At 36.7% G+C, this 20,573-nt stretch overlaps 2 protein-coding genes and 1 non-coding gene across 3 annotated transcripts; 1 reads left to right on the top strand and 2 right to left on the bottom strand.

Annotated features, from left to right (window-relative positions):
- Positions 1-6,798: 6,798 nt before the first annotated feature.
- LOC127450697 (40S ribosomal protein S13) lies at positions 6,799-9,094 on the bottom strand. The gene is made up of 6 exons (XM_051714985.1): positions 8,989-9,094; positions 8,093-8,141; positions 7,906-7,984; positions 7,482-7,651; positions 7,175-7,275; positions 6,799-6,875 (listed from the first exon to the last, which is right to left on the bottom strand). Exons 1-6 carry the CDS (start codon positions 9,009-9,011, stop codon positions 6,842-6,844), a joined length of 456 nt encoding a protein of 151 aa, XP_051570945.1. The 5' UTR covers positions 9,012-9,094; the 3' UTR covers positions 6,799-6,841.
- On the bottom strand, positions 6,976-7,104 carry LOC127416830 (small nucleolar RNA SNORA19). Its single transcript, XR_007893190.1, has one exon. It is a non-coding gene; the product is annotated as a small nucleolar RNA SNORA19 (small nucleolar RNA).
- Positions 9,095-10,511: 1,417 nt separating the features above from the next.
- LOC127450691 (nucleobindin-2-like) lies at positions 10,512-20,564 on the top strand. Its single transcript, XM_051714972.1, has 13 exons — positions 10,512-10,662; positions 11,220-11,360; positions 11,600-11,707; positions 11,796-11,928; positions 13,021-13,124; positions 13,680-13,865; positions 13,951-14,041; positions 14,777-14,835; positions 14,969-15,061; positions 17,368-17,457; positions 18,644-18,814; positions 18,907-18,967; positions 20,143-20,564. The coding sequence occupies exons 2-13, from the start codon at positions 11,220-11,222 to the stop codon at positions 20,382-20,384; spliced, it is 1,479 nt and encodes a 492-aa protein (XP_051570932.1). The 5' UTR covers positions 10,512-10,662; the 3' UTR covers positions 20,385-20,564.
- The last annotated feature ends 9 nt before the right edge of the window (positions 20,565-20,573 follow it).

Raw genomic sequence — 20,573 nt, 5'->3', positions numbered from 1 at the left:
TTTGTGACATGTTGGGCACTCGGGTTTCGTTTTGCTCCAGATTCTGTGTTTTGGTGATGGGGCGGTCATCGATGTGGGGAACAGACACATAGAGAGTTGGGTTCTGACTAGTGTGATGATCGCCAGGCAGATTATTTTGAGGGGTATATTTCGGGAGTGGTGTATGGAGATAGGGAGGGTGGCGGCTTTTGAGGAGGTGTCATTTGGAAGACGGGGTAACTTGATAAATTATCATATATATATATGTTTGTTTGTGTATTTGTTTGCTTTTTTGTATGTGTTGAGATCCTCATGTGTGACCACAGGGATGTTTGTTGGGGATTGGAAGGGGAGGGGTGGTTGTGGGGTTTAAATATTGATTCTATGTATATATGTTTTTGCTTTTCTTTATTTATTGTAAGAATCAATAAAAAAATTTAATTACAAGAAAATACAGATTACTGTCACTTTTATGAATTACATGATAAGGCTACATATTAAATACATTACCAGCAGTGCTAAGATTACTTCAGAATTGCAATCTGTTAATGATTACATATTACATAACTAAAATTGTAGTCAGTAACATAGTCTCTTAGATTACATTTTTAAGGTAATCTAATCTGATTGTTTTTTATTACTTTTGGAATACTTCTGACCTAATTCTTGTTTCTTTTATGTCACATGCATTTGAGTAGGATACGATTGTACCATTTTGACAATGTTGCTTAAATGTAAAAAATTTACTTAATGGATCAAAATACGATAACTGATATTATTTTGTGTGTGTGTTTCACTCACTATTTGTCTGTTTCTGTGTAAAAAAAGGCACTTAAAACGTTCTTACTCCAGCAATGTTGGCATTACAAAAGCCATACATTTATGGTTAAAGATCAGACCGGTTATATTTGCAAAAGTTGTCACAAAAGAGCACTCGTACATTTTTTAATCCGAGAACAAAAGCCATTTACGAAGCTAAATCTAACTTTACTGCACTAATGCTATCAGTTCTGCATTTATGTGTGGATATCTAGCTTCAGTGTAATTATGGCTGGTGGCTAGTATCAGGTCTGTTTGTGCAATTCCACCCCGACCCTTCCATTCCAAAAATGTAAAGAATTATTGAACGTACAGGTGCATCTCAATAAATTAGAATGTAGTGGAAAAGTTCATTTATTTCAGTAATTCAACTCAAATTGTGAAACTCGTGTATTAAATAAATTCAATGCACACAGACTGAAGTAGTTTAAGTCTTTGGTTCTTTTAATTGTGACGATTTTGGCTCACATTTAACAAAAACCCACCAACTCACTATCTCAAAAAATTAGAATATTTTGACATGCCAATCAGCTAATCAACTCAAAACACCTGCAAAGGTTTCCGGAGCCTTCAAAATGGTCTCTCAGTTTGGTTCACTAGGCTACACAATCATGGGGAAGACTGCTGATCTGACAGTTGTCCAGAAGACAATCATTGACACTCTTCACAAGGAGGGTAAGCCACAAACATTCATTGCCAAATAAGCTGGCTGTTCACAGATTGCTGTATCCAAGCATGTTAACAGAACGTTGAGTGGAAGGAAAAAGTGTTGAAGAAAAAGATGCACAACCAACCGAGAGAACCGCAGCCTTATGATTGTCCAGCAAAATCGATTCAAGAATTTGGGTGAACTTCACAAGGAATGGACTGAGGCTGGGGTCAAGGCATCAAGAGCCACCACACACAGACATGTCAAAGAATTTGGCTACAGTTGTCGTATTCCTCTTGTTAAGCCACTCCTGAACCACAGACAACATCAGAGGCATCTTACCTGGGCTAATGAGAAGAAGAACTGGACTGTTGCCCAGTGTTCCAAAGTCCTCTTTTCAGATGAGAGCAAGTTTTGTATTTCATTTGGAAACCAAGGTCCTAGAGTCTGGAGGAAGGGTGGAGAAGCTCATAGCCCAAGTTGCTTGAAGTCCAGTGTTAAGTTTCCACAGTCTGTGATGATTTGGGGTGCAATGTCATCTGCTGGTGTTGGTCCATTGTGTTTTTTGAAAACCAAAGTCACTGCACCCGTTTACCAAGAAATTTTGGAGCACTTCATGCTTCCTTCTGCTGACCAGCTTTTTAAAGATGCTGATTTCATTTTCCAGCAGGATTTGGCACCTGCCCACACTGCCAAAAGCACCAAAAGTTGGTTAAATGACCATGGTGTTGGTGTGCTTGACTGGCCAGCAAACTCACCAGACCTGAACCCCATAGAGAATCTATGGGGTATTGTCAAGAGGAAAATGAGAAACAAGAGACCAAAAAATGCAGATGAGCTGAAGGCCACTGTCAAAGAAACCTGGGCTTCCATACCACCTCAGCAGTGCCACAAACTGATCACCTCCATGCCACGCCGAATTGAGGCAGTAATTAAAGCAAAAGGAGCCCCTACCAAGTATTGAGTACATATACAGTAAATGAACATACTTTCCAGAAGGCCAACAATTCACTAAAAATGTTTTTTTTATTGGTCTTATGATGTATTCTAATTTTTTGAGATAGTGAATTGGTGGGTTTTTGTTAAATGTGAGCCAAAATCATCACAATTAAAAGAACCAAAGACTTAAACTACTTCAGTCTGTGTGCATTGAATTTATTTAATACACGAGTTTCACAATTTGAGTTGAATTACTGAAATAAATGAACTTTTCCACGACATTCTAATTTATTGAGATGCACCTGTATATCAGCTGTAGGCTGATAGAATGAAAAATTTAAAATATTTAAAAGAAGCAGAATCTCAGTGATCAATAAATTATGAACAATTTACTGCCTTTTCCTAATTAATATATTCAAATTATGAGTATTTAAAAAATGTGATTTAATCTAATTACAAGTACTTCAATTTTGTAATGTGATTATGTAATCCAAATGATATGTAATCCGTTAGCATTTTTAGGCAAATTTATGTACAATATAAGCGTAATCAATGAAGGCTTAAGTTATGTATGGAAGCTTCAATTATTTTTTGTGTGCTAGGGTGAATAAAGATGACATTGGTGAAAGTTTCAATCTATCAGCTCCATCACTTGACTCCAGTTGTCCAAGCAGAGTGTGAGCCATCTCAACCATGACATAACAATAATGCTTACACTGCGCCAAACCAGACTTGTCCAGTTTCCAGCCACCCATAAATTTCAGCCTGGTGTATGAGGCACAGTTCAAAGTCATGCCGCATGTGTCACTGTACAACAGCGTAAGGACTGTATTAGTGGAAACAACTGACAGGCAAATATGCCAATCACAATGGTATTTTGCATTCACTATTTTTTCATTATTCTATTTGCAACTATTGTATATGGTTAATATCCTGTTCGAGTTATATATTGCATTTTAAAATGTAATAAATGTCACTGCTATTTTATTTTCAGATGTGTGGTTTTAATTTCTTATATAAATATTGTATGAATTGGCTGGGACAAATTCATGGATGGAAGGGGATTTTGTGAACCATTTCATTTGAACAAAACACGTGAAATTTCTCTTGTATCTCTGATTTACACACTGTTTTAACACTCTGTACTTGCCAAAACAGCCAGTTGATTCCAGTGGTATATCTACATCAAACACTTCAGAGACACATAAATATTTTAGCACAGAATGCCTTTGGAGTTAGGGGGAACTTTTGTTGGTTTGATGCAATGTTTCCCTGTTGATTCTCTCTAGATGACTGAAAATCCAGCAGGAAGAAAAAGATGTTTAAAGCTGCAGTTATCTGCCACACATTACTGAAATTCTACTCGCAATAATACAAGGCAGTACTACAAAGGTAGTTTACTTTCTGACATCAAATAATTTTTTTTCTTTCAACTGAACTTAATAGTACAGCATTGAATTACAAGCTGGCTTTAATTTAGTCTCCTTTATTCTCACAATTGAAATAAAAATATAATAGATTATTTGAACAAAAAAACAATAGCAACTATAGGCTATAGCAACTCATTAAGATATATTCTAAGATCATTGAAACCTTTGTTCATATAAGAATATATATGTATATATTTATATTCAAAATCAACTGAGGGCACTTTTACATTGTGTCTGCTGTTTTATAAAGCCAGACCTCTTGGCTTTGGCTGACAGTTCATCAAAGCAGCGGAGTTGATCTGGTATGATTGACAGGACTGTGACCCTACAGAGGCAAACCAGTGCTGTGGGACTTTATTGCAGACCCCCAGTCCACATTTCATATTATGCCCAGTTTGGCTAAATAACACACCATATGCTTCAGACAGACCACTGCGCATGCCCGGCTAATACGCTTGTTTGAATTAGGGGCTTTTTGTAATACCATTACACTTAAAGTCTTTCGTCTACACTGATCCCACACAATCAGACACGCAGTGCACAGCTCTGCAGTGTAAGTACTGCTGCTGGTTTCTTCACTACTGCCAACAGCTCACAATGCAGCAAGGTGACTCAGTGTTACCTTTGTCTCTTAGGAGAGGTTCATACTGAGGAAACTGCAGTTAAATCACTGCATGTAGAATAAGTGTGACACGCAATCGTCAATCCTCAAGAAGTTTTCTTCCAGTCTCTATGCATGCACCATTCATTTACTGTGGTGTGTTTGATGAGGCTCTCTTAACATGTAGAAACTGGTCTTGGCAAGACTTAGGCAAGGATGCATTAATCTCAAAATGCATGCATTTTTTCATTTTTAATCTAATATGTGCTGTATATGTGATTAATAATGAATACATTTGCTGATATAAGAGCATCCTAAATGGCTTCTATATATGACATTATGTACACATCTATTTATGAAAGTACTTCCAAGTTTAACATCTTGTGGAAAAATTTAGTTCCCAATTATAGAAACTACCTCAGTGATAAGAAGTTTGAAAGCCCTAAATAATTTGTGTATGATAAACTCAAAATCTAGTACTGTTCATAATAGACCATTATGGCTTTTCAGATTTTCACAACACATGTCTGCTCTTCCGCAACAATTAGTAGTTTTAAATTAGTTTTTGTTTTTATATATAAATAGATAAATTTAAAAAAAAAAACAGATCATTTAAAACGTCAAATATGTAAAGCTTATAACAGCTGAAGGTGTCAGTTATGGAAGACTGGGTGAAACCATGGCATTTTGGTTCACCCAAAAATGAACATTCTCTACTCATTTACTCACCCTCATGCCATCCCAGATGTGTATGACTTTCTTTCTTCTGCAGAACACAAACAAAGATTTTTAGAAGAATATCTCAGCTCTTTAGGTCTAGCCAATGCAAGTGAATGGTGACTAAAACTGTGAAGCTCCAAAAAGCAGATAAAGGCAGCATAAAAGTAATCCATAAGACTCCTATGGTTTAATCAATGTTTTCTGAAGCAATCTAATCAGTTTTAATCTAACTCCTTTTTCACTATAAATCTTGCCATTGCAGTATTTAGGCACGATCATGATTTCAAGCTTGATCACACTTCCTAGAGCTTGACGCATACGCAGAGCGCTAGATGGTGCTAGGAAGTGTAATCAAGCTTAAAATCATGATGGCCAAGGAGACTGCTGATGTCAAGATTTATTTTTGAAAAAAAAAAAAAAAAAAAATATATATATATATAGGTCTGTTCTCACCCAAAAGCGATTAGATCGCTCAAGAAGACATGAATCAAACAACCTGAATCACTGCTTCAAAATTTTAGTCACAGTTCACTTGCATTGTATGGACCTATAGAGCTGAGATATTCTTCTAAAAATCTTTGTGTTCCGCATGAACACAAATGAAAGTCATTCATTAAATTTTTGGGTGAACTATCCCTTTAGACATTTTAGCATAAATATCACAAATATGAATATTCCCATTATTTAAAAAAAATGACTCTAAACCATGTGTCAATCGTCAGACTGGTTCATTAAAATATATTCTCTTCTACAACGTATATTTGTATGATTATTTTACACTTCTGGAAGAACTGCAGCACTATTGGTAGTGTTAGCTCAAACCGTAACTGGCTAGTGAACCCTGACCTCTAGTGGAAAATGAGCTCTATAACAGTTCAGACCATTTTTGAGACGGTAGGCAACGAGCATGAAACCAGCCAAAGAAAGGTAGGGCCTGTGAAATCTTTACCTGAAAGTAACGGTTTCAATTGAATTAAAACTTAATGTAGCACTTAAGCCAATCATCAAATCAAAGGTTAACAGGTAAACAAGATATGCACGGTTTTGAAACTCTGTGACCACTTTTCAAAGGTTTCATAACCCAGCATATCTGCACACAGACGTTTGTTTCTTTATTCTTTTTTTAAAAAATGACATTGTTTTCCCAGGAAATTTTATTTCTGACTAAATATGTCGCTATTCACTGAATCCAATTTCGAAGTAGACAGAAAAACATAAACCAGGTTGCTTCACCATTTCAATGTTGTGCTCTGTAAATCCATAAATTGTAATGTTGCTTCTTAAATCTTTAAAACAGTGTATTTTCACCAACACTGTCAAACCACAACCTGTGATGAGTTTCAAATTTCTTTTTACCCCTGAACGAAGACCTTCTCTTGAAGTATACTGTAGCCTTTAACCCTCTACTAGTTTCTTCTTAGCCATAATTGTTTACTAGATGAGCTCTTGGAATGAAGCTCATTCACCCATTTTCAGTCTAAAAAAGCACTTTCATTGGCTGAGCAGGTGCAACATTCTGAATTTACATCACTTTGTGCTGGAATTAAAGCAATCTGTAACTGACTTTCCCATAAATATCTGGAGTACAAAATAGGGAAATTACCCTAGGAGTCTAGTGTACAAAATGTGAAAAAAGAAAGAAAAAGTCTGACAGCAAAATCCTAAATTGATCCAAATACTTTTTATTTGTTCAAAAACTGCAAATTATGCCACCAGTGCAGAAGCTGTGGATGATTCGCTGTGGATTAGAAACAAAACAAACACATTAATCAATTAAAGATTCCTCCATGGAGAGAAGAAGAAGAAAAAAAAAAGAAACTTTTGAAAGACAAAGCAGCATTTGTATGAAGGGGACTGGCAGTGGTGGCACAATGAAGCCAAACTGCTAATTTACCTCCAGAATTTATCTAGCACATAAGAAATATCTCAGTCCTTATGGAGCAAGAATGGGACAATGAAATGTGCTCTGCAAATAGGCAAGGCCTTCAGGTTTTTAAAATGCAACAAGGCACTCTGTAATCTAAATTGAACACTCACTACTTCCAGTTGGGTGCAAGTACTCTCTTGGTCTTGTAGTAGCGGGCAAGCCTGTGGATTCTGCTCTCAACCAGAATCAGACGGAATTTGGCATCCTTGTCCTGCAAAAATACAAGTGCCAAATGTAAAACAAAACCATTTAAACAGGGCATTGCATAGATTTCTCCAGAGCAAAATCTAAAAGGGTTCCAACATGCAGGGCATTTACCAGCTAGCCAGGAAAAGCAACGGAACAGAGCTGAACCGGCATAGCTTTCATACACCTGTGCAGCAAAGACTCTTGACCTATCTGAATGTGTTCCATTACCTTTCTGTTCCTTTCCAAGTGTTTCCTCACAGCAACTGCCTTCTTGATGAGATGGTAGAGATCCTCAGGCAGGTCAGGGGCAAGGCCTTTGGACTTCAGGATCCTAAGTATCTTGTTGCCAGTGACAAAACGCACCTGGGCAACACCATGAGAGTCCCTCAAGATCACACCTAATAAGGAAAGAGCCATTACAAAGATAGTTCAACAAAAACTGCTGCGGTGTACACATTGATAGAAAATTTGCTATTATAAAACCATCCTGTGCTCGGAGCCATCAAGCCTGTCAAAATATATAAGCAGAACTAAAAGACACTTCAATGAGTATTAAGGTATTCTATTCTAGTAAAATGAGTACTACACTGGAAGCAAGTTATCAGAAACAAAACTCGTAGTACAAATTCCCTTGATGCGAGTCACAACTTACCAATCTGTGAGGGGGTCAGACCCTTCTTGGCAAGTTTGAATATTTGCTCTTTGACATCATCAGATGTCAGTTTAAGCCACTAAAAGAAAACACAACCTGATTAATTTTTTATGGGTATGACAGATTTATAGCTAATGAGAAAGGCCAACTGTAGCAGAGAATAGGGCATCTGAATCAAAGGACTTACTGTAGGGACACTTCGTCTATAGGGCAGTGCCGACTGGGACAAACCCTTGCTGGTGGGGAGGGAAAGTGTAATAAGTTTTCCAGAACACCACAAACATTAATTTACAATATTGTGAATTTGAACATCTACGCGCTTCCCTCTATAATTAGCTATGCTGTTTAACATGGTACCTGACAGCAGGTAATACCAAGAATGTGTTAGGGAATAAACAAGGGTATAAGCATTCAAACATAAAATGTGAGATGTGCACTTATCTATTACATGCTCCGATGAGTAGTCGATTTAATTCAATATCTGGACATACCCATACCTTGCGCATACATTACCATTTGCACATACGTTATGCCATTCTACGTTGTCCTGTTACTTGTATGTCTATTTATACTTTTACCTTGTTTTATATTCTGTGACTCACTGTAATGTTCTGTGTGCACTTGTTTCTCCTATCACCAAAAAAACATTCCTTGTGCACGTCAGAACACTTGACAATAAAGCTCATTCTGATAACACTTCAAAAAGCAGTTGATCAGAGCTTGCTAGCCGCCGTTAAACACATCTGATAAACCAATGTACGTTAAGTGAATGTTTTTGACGTGATACCTGAACATTCACGCCTTATTCACAAAAACTGTCAACATCGTAAAGTTTAATGTGTGGTCGTGCTCCAGTATTGAACAAACTGAGACTGAGCATCAAGTCTGCAGCCTCACACACATGTGCTGCCATCACGCTATTCTGAAGAAGAGAACGTGGAAGCAGATTCCGACTATTTAAAACCATTTCAGCGCCATTTAAATACATCTTTTAAGCATAAACAGTGTGATAAATGGCTATCTGCATTTTGGGTTAGCCGTAGGGTCCTCAACAACAGTTTTTAAAGTAAAATAATCACTTACCCAGGAGCGTGCATACGACCCATGATGGCGGTTTTGAGAGCGAGTAAAGAGAAAGATTGAGCTGAGGCCCAGAGGAAGTGAACAAGGGAGACGGAAGTGATGAAAAATAGCACTTCCTATTTGAAGTTGAATTACATTTTAATGCAGGAACCTCGACTGCTTCACAATTTTAATTGATATTTAAAAATGTATTACCATTTTTGTTTTTCGCTGTCATTGTTGCGTTTGATATGTTTTCCCTGTAATTGTTTTACAATTTTATGTCGAGTCATTTTAATAAAATTAAGGTCGTTTACTTATATATGTGGTATATATATATATATATATATATATATATATATATATATATATATATATATATATATATATATATATAAATTGTCATGTCGTTCATAAGGAATGCATTATTGTGGTCGTCCAATTGAGAAATCACTTAAAAATGCAAATAGTTATGAAGAGTAAACATAAGTTTGTATTGGAAGGTTCCATCCATGTAGCAATCAATGAAAAGAACCGCATTTAATTCAAGGAGAAACAGATTATCTCCAGAGGGAAATTCTACTGAACCAAATTAATAGAATGCATGATTTCTATCCAAAAAGCCAGAGAAGTCTTAACATTTTACATTTAGGCTAATATATTCCCATGATTATTTAATTTTAAAATAATAATGCGAATTGTACTTTCATTACTGAGTCATTGGATTATCTTTTCTTTGAATGTCCTCTAATTTCATTTGGGCATAGTTCTTTGCCATAAAATCTGTCATACATTTAAGTAATTGTTACTTTTCTCATTATGATCCATGCATAGGGTAAATTGGTTTAATCAGGATAATAATAATAATAATAATAATAATAATAATAATAATAATAATCATCATCATCATCATAATAATAAACATTAATATTATGTTAGGTGCAAATTCAATTGAACTCCAAATTCTCCAAATTATTTTTCGATTTTTCAATCTTTTCAAATATACTAGAAGGTGGCGCTCTAACAAATGCCGACGGCTCTAAATGAGAACTGAAATTTAGGTTTAATCTACAATAGTCTGAATAATAATAATTTTCCAGTTTTAATTTATCACTGTGTATTTTAATCCAATCGTTATTAGAGTTTCTCAGTGTCATTCCTGTGTAAAATATTGTCCAGACTGCTACTGAAAAATCACGTTGACGGCTTATCACGTGGTAACAGTTTTTTTTTTCAGCGCTGGTCAGGATGGACCAGTCACAATAGGATTATGATTTCTGTTGAATATTATATAGATATTGCATGGGCATATATCTATTTGTATTGAAATGTGCCAAACATTGGAATTAACAGGTCTAAACCATTAGATTTCTTTTTTAGAGTACAAATATCTCAAACAAGATATCAGTCCTGAGTTTTTAAAACAGCGCAATTTATGATTTGACTTCATGAGCCCCTAATCCCCCTTGAGGAAGATCATTTTTTTGTCTCAAATGAAAACATTAGCCAGTAACATTTGCCGCCCTGCGCCTGATCTACGTGGACGGGCTCTCTGTCTCCTCCTGCTGCTCCAGTCAGTCAGCTCGCCAGCAAGTCATCATCATCAGTCTGAGATAGCGGACAGTCAGGAAGCCAGCGGGAATGAAAGGAAGCAGAAAACATCCGAGATAGCTCGCTAGAAACCGATCTGACACCGTAAGTGCCATTATTTAATTGTGAATATCGTTGCGGGTACCTTAACACAGATAAAGCATCAACAATTCAACTCTTTATCCCCCTATAAAATTGTCAGCAGTGTGTTTCGCTGCTAGGTCTGGTATGGACTCGCTGTCAGTGCAAAGCTAATGAAATTAGCCTCTACAGTATGTGTCGAGATAAGCCACCCTGGCCAACCTCAGCACTGAAATATAATTTGGCTTTCCAGCCATTTATATTTGCAGTGTCCCGCTAGCGGCCTTTTAACGGATTTATTGGACTGCTGATCTGCCAATCAGTGGCTGTCTAAAAAGCTCTTTAGCTGCCTACTGAAAACAGCCTTTTTTGGGCATCGCGTTTAATTCGAAATCCCAATTCGTTCGATTCGAATTCGTTTGGTGTCTTTAAAATGCCAAACATGCTTCGATTCGATTAAATGTTTTCTAGGTAGTAGGCAGCTAACTAGGGTTTGAGGAACAGCCAGTGTGTTTCAATACCTAATATGATGAGTTCTCTTCTCGGTCTAACATGTCGCCCGTGTGTGCTTATTTATCCAGATGTCCAGTTTAAAGGGACTCTTCACCAGCTGCCTTGTGTTGGCAAGCTTGCTGTCCTGTGCCAAGGCAGTGCCAATAAGTATAGACAAAACTAAGGTGAAGCTCACAGAGGAAACAGTCAAAGAGCCACCCCAGAGTGCGGTAAGATAACAGCTATTTGATAAAAAAAAAAAAAAAAAAAAAAAATTACGTAACAGGCCCTGGTAGCTAGTGATATGAGTGTTATTATAAGTGTCAGGACATTAATAGCCAAATATGCTTGTTACATATGCTTCCTTCGTTATTTTTGTGTGGGCAACAACCTCAACCATTTGAAAGCATTAAAACTGATCCAACTATCTGTTTGTCTTAAAAGCAAAAATGAATATGTTTGACTCTAGGACACTGGACTGCATTATGACCGTTATCTCAGGGAAGTTATTGATTTCCTAGAGAAAGATCAACATTTCAGAGAGAAGCTCCACAACACAGACATGGAAGATATAAAGGTAAGAAACAGTTAGGCTCTGTTTGTGTTGTATAAGCAGCAATACAAAGGTCACACAGTGCTAATCTGGTGATTCCTACTGATTTCAGCAAGGAAAGTTGGCTAAAGAGCTTGACTTTGTCAGCCACCATGTGCGAACCAAATTGGACGAACTAAAAAGGCAAGAGGTCAGTCGTCTGAGGACCCTGATCAAAGCCAAGCAAGACATTGAAGGAGGGAATGGTAAGAATGGCCATTAAAATAATACCTAAAAGCTTTTAAATTGATTTTCGATTGCTTTTGGTGTTGTACACACACTTACTGATACATTTGTTTCTTAATTCTGTTTTGTCTGTTTTGTCTCATAACCGCCTGGTCCATTCAAAAATGGCCCTGTTAACCCTGATAGCACACTGGGGTATTTGATGTGTGTGTTTACATCTGGAAGATGTATTATGTATTTTTTTTACATTGTTTGGTTGCTCTTCTGCAATACATCTATAAGACTTGTCAATAAGTATGTTTCGGATGTCAATAAGACCTTCAGCAAATGACTTTGAGATGTTTGTGATTTAGAATGTTTGTGAATTTGATCTTTTTAAGATGTTTAGCAGATGTTAATACGATTTTGACGCTTTCCAGATGAAAATATCTAAAACAGACATCTTGGAAATGGACATGTCGTGTGCTATCTGGGAATGCATCCATAAACTGAAGAGTAATCCCTCACAATTCATTTTTGAGAGACTCCATTTAGACTGTCATAGCAGTAGTTTTCCTGTAAAACAAAAACATGATATTATATGCTGTTACATATTAATGAATGAACATAACATTAACACTAAATAAGGCACAACTCTTTAAAGATTAAGTGTATGAAGGGCAGTGTCGGGAATCAAGAACCAGTCGTTATTCAGAGCCGTCTGCATTGAATTTCATCATTCTTCAACAAAGGGCGACTCACCGTATTAAAATACTGGGACAATGTTTCCTGCGCTGATATTCAGCAGCGGTGCTGGGTCACTACTGAATCGGCATTCGGCACATTAAAGAAATTAGGCTATAATTATGCTTGCAAATCAGAATTGAATGGAACTCTTACTGTATTATGTATGCATTTGCTTTGTGAGACTTAAATCAGTGTAATTACTTACTGGTTGTTGTAGAAGATAAACACTCTAACAGAGTTTTGCTGTTAATTATCCATTAAATGGAATTGTTAAGTAACCAGAATTTATTAGTGGAATTGGAATCGAAACCAGAATGGTCTTTATAACTAAACGGGTCATAATTTGAAAGTATTCTCTGAAGACAGTTCTCTCTTGTGTTTATCAGATATTGCAGTAGATCACCAGGCCTTACTCAAACAGTTTGAATATCTAAACCACATGAACCCTCACACATTTGAGGTGGAAGATCTGGACAGACTCATCAAATCGGTACGTCATTACTTGAAGTTTCCATGTTTCCCTCATCATGTTTCATTCGATGCAGTGCCTGTTACTATGAATGGCTGCATAATCCCATTGTTGAATTATGGTCCTTGTAATCCTAAAGTTAGGATGAAGTCATCTCATTTTGATCATGATCATTTCATTTTGAATAAAAACATGGCAAAAAGATCAACATATCAATGTGTTGAAAGAATATATACTGTGGTTGTTTCACATATAATGGTTAAAAATGTTTAGAATTACCGGTATGTCTCAAGGATATCTTGATACAGTCTCAAGGATTTCAGCAATCTTTCACATGCACTGTTGAAGAATATCTCAAGAAAATTGTATACATGTGTGAAATTATAGGTCACAATGGTGCTCCAAGGTCATCATATACATTCTTAAAAAAAACTACCATGGCCATTATGTTCATAAAAGAGAGAAAATTGTTGCATGTTCCACAGACAAAAGGTCAATGAAAAAAGCAATTAGTTGAAGACTTCACATCAAGGAATTATGTATTAGCCATACACAACTTTGTATCCTACAACATAGGCTACAAAAGATCTGGAGAATTACGACAAGGAACGTCATGAAGAATTCAAAAGGTACGAGATGTTGAAGGAGCATGACAGACGGGAGCACCTGAAGACACTTGATGAGGAGGGCAGGAGGAAAGAGGAGGAGCACTATGAGGAGATGAAGAAGAAACATGCTGATCACCCCAAAGTTAATCACCCTGTAAGTGTGCAGACATAAACTCTACTTGATGCAAGTGATTTCACTGAGGATATGTTTGTGCTTCACTAATTATTTTGGTCCACAGGGTAGCAAGGATCAACTGAAAGAAGTGTGGGAGGAGGCTGATGGCCTTGACCCTGAAGATTTTGACCCCAAAACGTTCTTCAACCTGCATGGTAAAAGACTCTTCAGCCTACTGCTGTCCATGCAACTATGCTGATTCCTAGTTGTGAGAATTAGATAGATAGATAGACAGACAGACAGACAGACAGACAGACAGACACTATCGTTCAAAAGTTTAGGGTAATTATTCTTTATTTTTTCACATTTTGAATAATAGTAAAGTCATCACAACAATGGAATAATAGAAATGGAAATATGGGAATTATGTTGTGACTAAAAAAATCCAAAATAAATCAAAACTATGTTATATTTTAGCATCTTCAGAGTGGCCACACTTTGCCCAATTTTAGCAGAAATGTACTCTTGGCATTTTTTTCAACCAACTTCTTGAGGTATCACCCTGGGATGCTTTTTAAACAGTATTGAAGGAGTTCCCATCTATATGCTGGACACTTATTGGCTGCTTTTCTTAATTATTCAGTCCAAGTCATCCATTTCAAAAACTTTTTTTTTTTAAATAAAATTTTAGTTTTCTAATTAAATAAATTAATATGTTTGCACAATTATATTTTTGTCTACAAACTAATTTCAAACATTTAAGCATACGCCTTCAGATCAAAAGATTTTTAAGATCATGTGAAACATTTCAGTCAAGTGTTTCAAAACTTTTGACCGGTAGTGTGTGTGTGTGTGTATATATATATATATATATATATATATATATATATATATATATATATATATATATATATATATATATAATATAATGTGTGTTATTTGTATTGCAGACACAAATGGAGATGGCTTCTTTGATGAGCAAGAGTTGGAAGCCCTGTTCACTAAGGAGGTAAACAGGCTAATGATAATGACAAATATCTTCATAAGATGGGTACTAATGTTTGGTTATAAATTGCTCTTTTGTTACTGTATATAGTAGCTATGATACAGATCATCTTTTGTGATTTATTTTTTCTTACCAGCTGGAGAAGATCTATGATCCATCTAATGAAGAGGATGACATGTTAGAAATGGAAGAGGAGAGGCTGCGAATGAGGGAACATGTCATGAATGAGGTTGAGTAATAAACCAGAAAATTAAAATAGTGATGATTTACATATTCTTTGCATGATCTAGCAACCCTGCTGGAAATGTTGGCCAGATCTGTGACTAGGGATGTCTCGGTACCAGCACAAATAAAAAAAAAAAAATCGCAATATGTCCTATAGAGCCCGACCAATATGGGATTTTTGAGACCGATACCGATTTTAGAGGCGGAAAATTCACCGATTACCAATATGGTGGCCGATATAGATAATTTTTGAGCTGGAATGAAAACAGACCTTTTCTATGTGGATTTTTCACCGATTTTGCACCGATATGACTATGCAAAGGTACTCAGAAGGCTGCTTTCTTAAATATTTTTATTAAAGAATATTTGACATTATTATTATACACTGTCAACCAGTTCTAGCAATTGACTGAGAAAATAAAGAATAAATACAAATAAAATAAATAGCTAAATAAACATCAGTACTCTATGTTTAGTATCAGTTAAAGGCTGACCATTAAAATAAAGAATAAATTAAAATACAATAAGTAGCTAAATAAACATCAGTACTGTTTAATATCAGTAAATTGCTGACCATTTAAATAAAGAATAAATTAAAATTATAAATAGATATACAGCAGCAGCGGCGTTACACCGTGTTCTGTTATACAAGTTCAGGGGAAACTTTCAACGGTGGAAAACCAGTCTTTTAAATATTACATTTTGTAAATGCAGCGACTTGAATTGTTCGGTTGAAGGGGGTACCAAACAGAGAATCCTGAATAAAACAGTTTGGTGAATACATGTATATATTTTAGCTTCCACTCAGCTGACAAGGTGTGAAAGTAGCTACATGGTTAGCTAGTTAGCTATAAGCTCGTTGTCACAGAGAGCAAAAGATGGACTTTATTTACTTTCCAGCATTGTGTCTCACCAACTAGATAACAATGTAGCGTGAAATCAACATTCAACAGACACAGTCCACCACCGCACCTTTTTTGCTGAGCTGCAAAAAGATGCTCTGACAAACTATAGCTGGCTAACATAACAAACAGATGTGATAAACATGAGTGACATGGTTGTCAGGGGCAGGGTTAACATTTACATTTATGCATTTGGCACCACCACCAACAACCTTCTGATTACCAGTTATCTGCTTTAGCCCAGTACGCCACCACCACTTAACGTTATATCAGTTATATTGAAAAGGGAAAATGATGGGGTCATTGTTTATTAACTTTCCAATATGTAATATCGGCTGACCGATAAATCGGTCAGGCACTAATGTCCTAGTATAACTATCAAACCACAAAGGCTACAATTTAATAAAATAAATATTTAGTCTGCATGTGCTGCACGCTTCAAAGTGAATGTTTGAAGCTGACTGCTCATACACTGAAAACACATCCTGGACATTAAGCGCAGTCTCTGTGTGTAGTAGATGACAGAGAGCAGAGCATGCATTCACCTTGAAGCATGCAGCACATACAGACAACATATTTATTTAATTAAATCGCAGCCTTTTGCGGTTTAATAATCACACTGGGTCATGTAGCGACCTGCTTTTCCGAAGTACGAGGCTGACATTACATATACAAACTGAAAGTACTTCACTTGGTTTTCTGCCAAAATAAAAGCTCCATTTAAATTGAAGAAAAAAAAAAAAAGAGAATGACAGATACTACAGTAAAGCTATGTAATATTCACTGTAATAATAATAAATCAATAATAATTGTATTAAAATGGAAAACAGAATCATAAAAACTTAAAAGGGATTTTATAGGGCCCTACAAGTTAGCATGCAGAGATGCCTCTGTTCATAAATGCACCTTCCCTTTACATTTGCTAAAGAATACTTATTTATAGACAGCCTTTACATGTTGGTTATTATTGTTTTTTCTGTGAAATGTGAGAGCTAAAAATGACTTACTGTTTTTGTATAATATCTTTTGAGTTATTGTTGCTGAAATCAATAAAGTTAGCAGGTCAGCTCTCTTGGTTTGTTTACAGTGATTCTTTTTTTCCCTACATTTTTTCTTTGAAATTTGTGATTTTTGATAATTTTATGACAGCTAAAATGCACTTTTTTGATTATGTCTTTTGTGTAACAATTGCTAAAGCATAATTAACACGCTGTCCTCAAACACCAGTCTCACACTATTGCATTAGAAAACTGCAACATAAACAAAAAAAAAAACAAAAAAAAAAATGGTATTGTATCAGCGAGTACCGAAAAGGAAGTATCCAAACAATTGTATTGGAACATCCCTATCTGTGACTATCAAAATCCTTATAAAGTTTTCTAAATGTGTAATCATCTGGTCTTCACAGGTTGACTCCAATAAAGACAGACTGGTGTCCTTAGATGAGTTCCTGGTTGCCACAAAGAAAAAAGAGTTTCTGGAACCGGACAGCTGGGAAGTGAGTATGGTGCTAGGTTTAACAAATACAGTACGTAATTAGGCCATTGCTCAATGTCCTTTCATGAACATATGCAACAATTAACTGGGTGCACACTGTTTTATTTTTCCAGTCCTTTACTATAGTTGCTTGTCAGATTGCACAATATGACTCCACAATATGTCTTTTATGTTAGACTGTATGATATAATCTTAGAACATAGGTCACGAAATGACAGTGAGCAGGCTCTTACTCTGATTATGCTAAATAAGCTGACAACGTGTTTGGACATGTAAACGCATTAAGCGGCTTTCTTTTATCGGTGTACAGTCATAAACTTGTTAAGAATTAATCAATCGACACGGGTAAATTTTTGCCCATTACCCCGATTGCACATTGCATTTAAACGCCTTTACTGTTGTTCTTAACGGCTTATCCATTGTATGCAAGTATTGTGCGCATGCTTCTTCACAGTTTCACGTCAAAATTAAAGAATAACTATATTATTTCAATTCTCATGTAATCGTGGATTTCTTGCTTTGTCTGATTTTTTAAATAAGCTTATTTTTGGGAGTTATCAACATATTAGTGTGCATGGGCTCAGTGTTGACTGAGCAATCAATCGTGTTACATTCTGACACCCTCACTGATATGCAAAATTTAAATGGCACCACACAAACCCAAGCAAGCCACTAATGTTGAGTGTCCGAAGACTGTTACGATTGGGCGTAAAAGGGAATTTGTGAACTGCTCATATTTCAGAGTGACCTAGAGGTTATTCTGATAGTATGTTCATAATGTGAAGGAAACACTAAATAACGAGATATTTATGTTGCATATCATACAGTCAAGCTAGTATAAACATTTTTAACTGAACATCTCTCTTTTCAAACACACATCATCAGTTGCTGCCCCTGATGGTTCAGCATTAGACGGCCGTTGTAAGAGCTGTCACACTGCAGGACTGTGACTCAAAATTACTGACACTGTCACAACTCCGTCAGAGGCTTAGTTTCATAGGAGTGGCAGTTAATTGACTGACGGTAAACATGTCACATTAAGCAGTCAAAGGCGATCTTTTACAGTTCCCAAAATCTGTTTCTGATAGAAAAATTGTGGCCAACATTGTACAGTGTGCACTGGGATTTATATGTAGGATGGTTGACAAATATACAGTGAATTATCTTGGGCCAATACTTCATCTCAGACTCTAGAACAGAACCAGGCTTACACTGAGGAAGAAATGAGAGAGTTTGAGGAGCAGTTGGCCAGGCAAGAGCAAGACTTAAACCAGAAATCAGCTGACCTTCAAAAACAGAGAGAGGAACTGGAGAGACAGCAGGAGCAGCTCAATGCCCAGAAAATAGAACTGCAGCAGGTAACTCAAACCATTTGTCTTTTACATCTGCTCTGTGAATGAAAATCTTTGGTTAACAAATGAGTAAATCCCTATTCTGTGTGACTTATCAGGCTGTGGAGCATATGGAACGGTTAAAAACACAGCAAGTACAGCCAGCACCTGAGATGCATTGTAAGTAACACTTTCATTTGTGAATCAGAAATTATGCAATGCATGTAAAGGTTACACTGGGTAACTGTTGTTTTATTGAGCACTGATTGTGAGATTGTCTGACATGTTTTCTAGTTTAACATTATTGTGGAGAAGAAGAAACATTTCAAAAGAAATTTTAAGCATTACTTTAACAGGGGTTAGTTCATTCAGCTGGCCGCTTGTACACTAGGTGATTAACAGTAAAATCATGTTCCTCTGTTGATTCCTGTTCAAACATAATTATGCTGCCAAAATGCATGGCATGTGACCATGTGATGCATTCTTACCCACCTTTGCGAAGTATACTTTGAGCACTTTATTAGGAACACTATGGTCCGTATTAAGTGCCCAACGTAGTCTTCTGCTGTTGTATCCCATTTGCCTCAAGGTTTTGAGATGCTATTCTGCTCACTACAGTTGTATAGTGTGGTTATCCGAGTTACCGTAGCCTTTCTGTCAGCTCGAACCACTTTGGCCATTCTCCGTTGACCTCTCTCATCAACAAGGCATTTCCGTCCACAAAACTGCCGCTCACTGGAGGTTTTTTGTTTAGGGCACCATTCTGAGTAAACTCTAGAGACTGTTGCCCGTGAAAATCCCAGGAAATTAGCAGTTACAGAAATACTCAAATCAGCCCGTCTGGCACCAAAAATCATGCCACGGTCGAAATAACAGATCACATTTCTTTCCCCATTCTGATGGTTGATGTGAACATTAACTGAATCTCCTGTATCTGCATGTTTTTATGCATTGCACTGCTGCCACACAATTGGCTCATTAGATAATCACATGAATAAGTAGGTGTACAGGTGTTCCTAATAAAGTGCTTAGTGAGTGTATGTCCTGTGTAGTTATGCCGCCTCTGTGCCACATGAAAATAATTGGGTAAACAAGCCTTTTCCTTGTATATGCAAGTTCAGATTCATTTTGTGCTGCTTCTGTGCCACGTTTCAGCTGTAAAGACGGCTTTAGAAAAATAGCCTACTACGCACTTTTTAACACCTTGAAAAAAGTAACAATCTAACATAATTATATACTTTTATTAGAAGGAAATAATGGTACTTATGAACTCTATCACTGTACAAAGCTGTTACTGTCATTTTAGCTTGATGTATTTGGTAATATAACAAAATTCTCTCAATCACTCATGACAGTTGAAGGAAATGCTCTTCCAGAGTCACCAGGACAAAACCAACCGCTCCCTCCTGAGCACCAGCCTCTGCCCCCTGGACACCAGGACATCCCCCCAGAGCAACATGAAGTACCCCAGAATCAACAGGATCTGGGACAAGGACACCAAAATATACCCCAACACAACCAGCCGATGCCTCCAGGCCTCAACAACCAACCCCAAGATTCTCCACAGGTTCCCCTCGATCACAACAACGTGCCATAGGACCATCATATGGCTTTTACTGCTCAACGGCTACATGTGATTGTGTGAAGCAACTGACCTAGCGACAGGCTCACAGAGACTTCAACAAACAGTACCTCCTGCCCAGTACGAGTCAAAGATTACCTGCATTCATGTGTGTTTTGCGGATTTGATTTGTCGGGAATTGTCTGGTTTCGTAACCATAGTACA

Source organism: Myxocyprinus asiaticus, chromosome 2, assembly GCF_019703515.2.
Source record: "Myxocyprinus asiaticus isolate MX2 ecotype Aquarium Trade chromosome 2, UBuf_Myxa_2, whole genome shotgun sequence".
NCBI classification, from domain to species: Eukaryota; Metazoa; Chordata; class Actinopteri; order Cypriniformes; family Catostomidae; genus Myxocyprinus; species Myxocyprinus asiaticus.
This window is presented reverse-complemented; position numbering and strand designations above follow the sequence as displayed.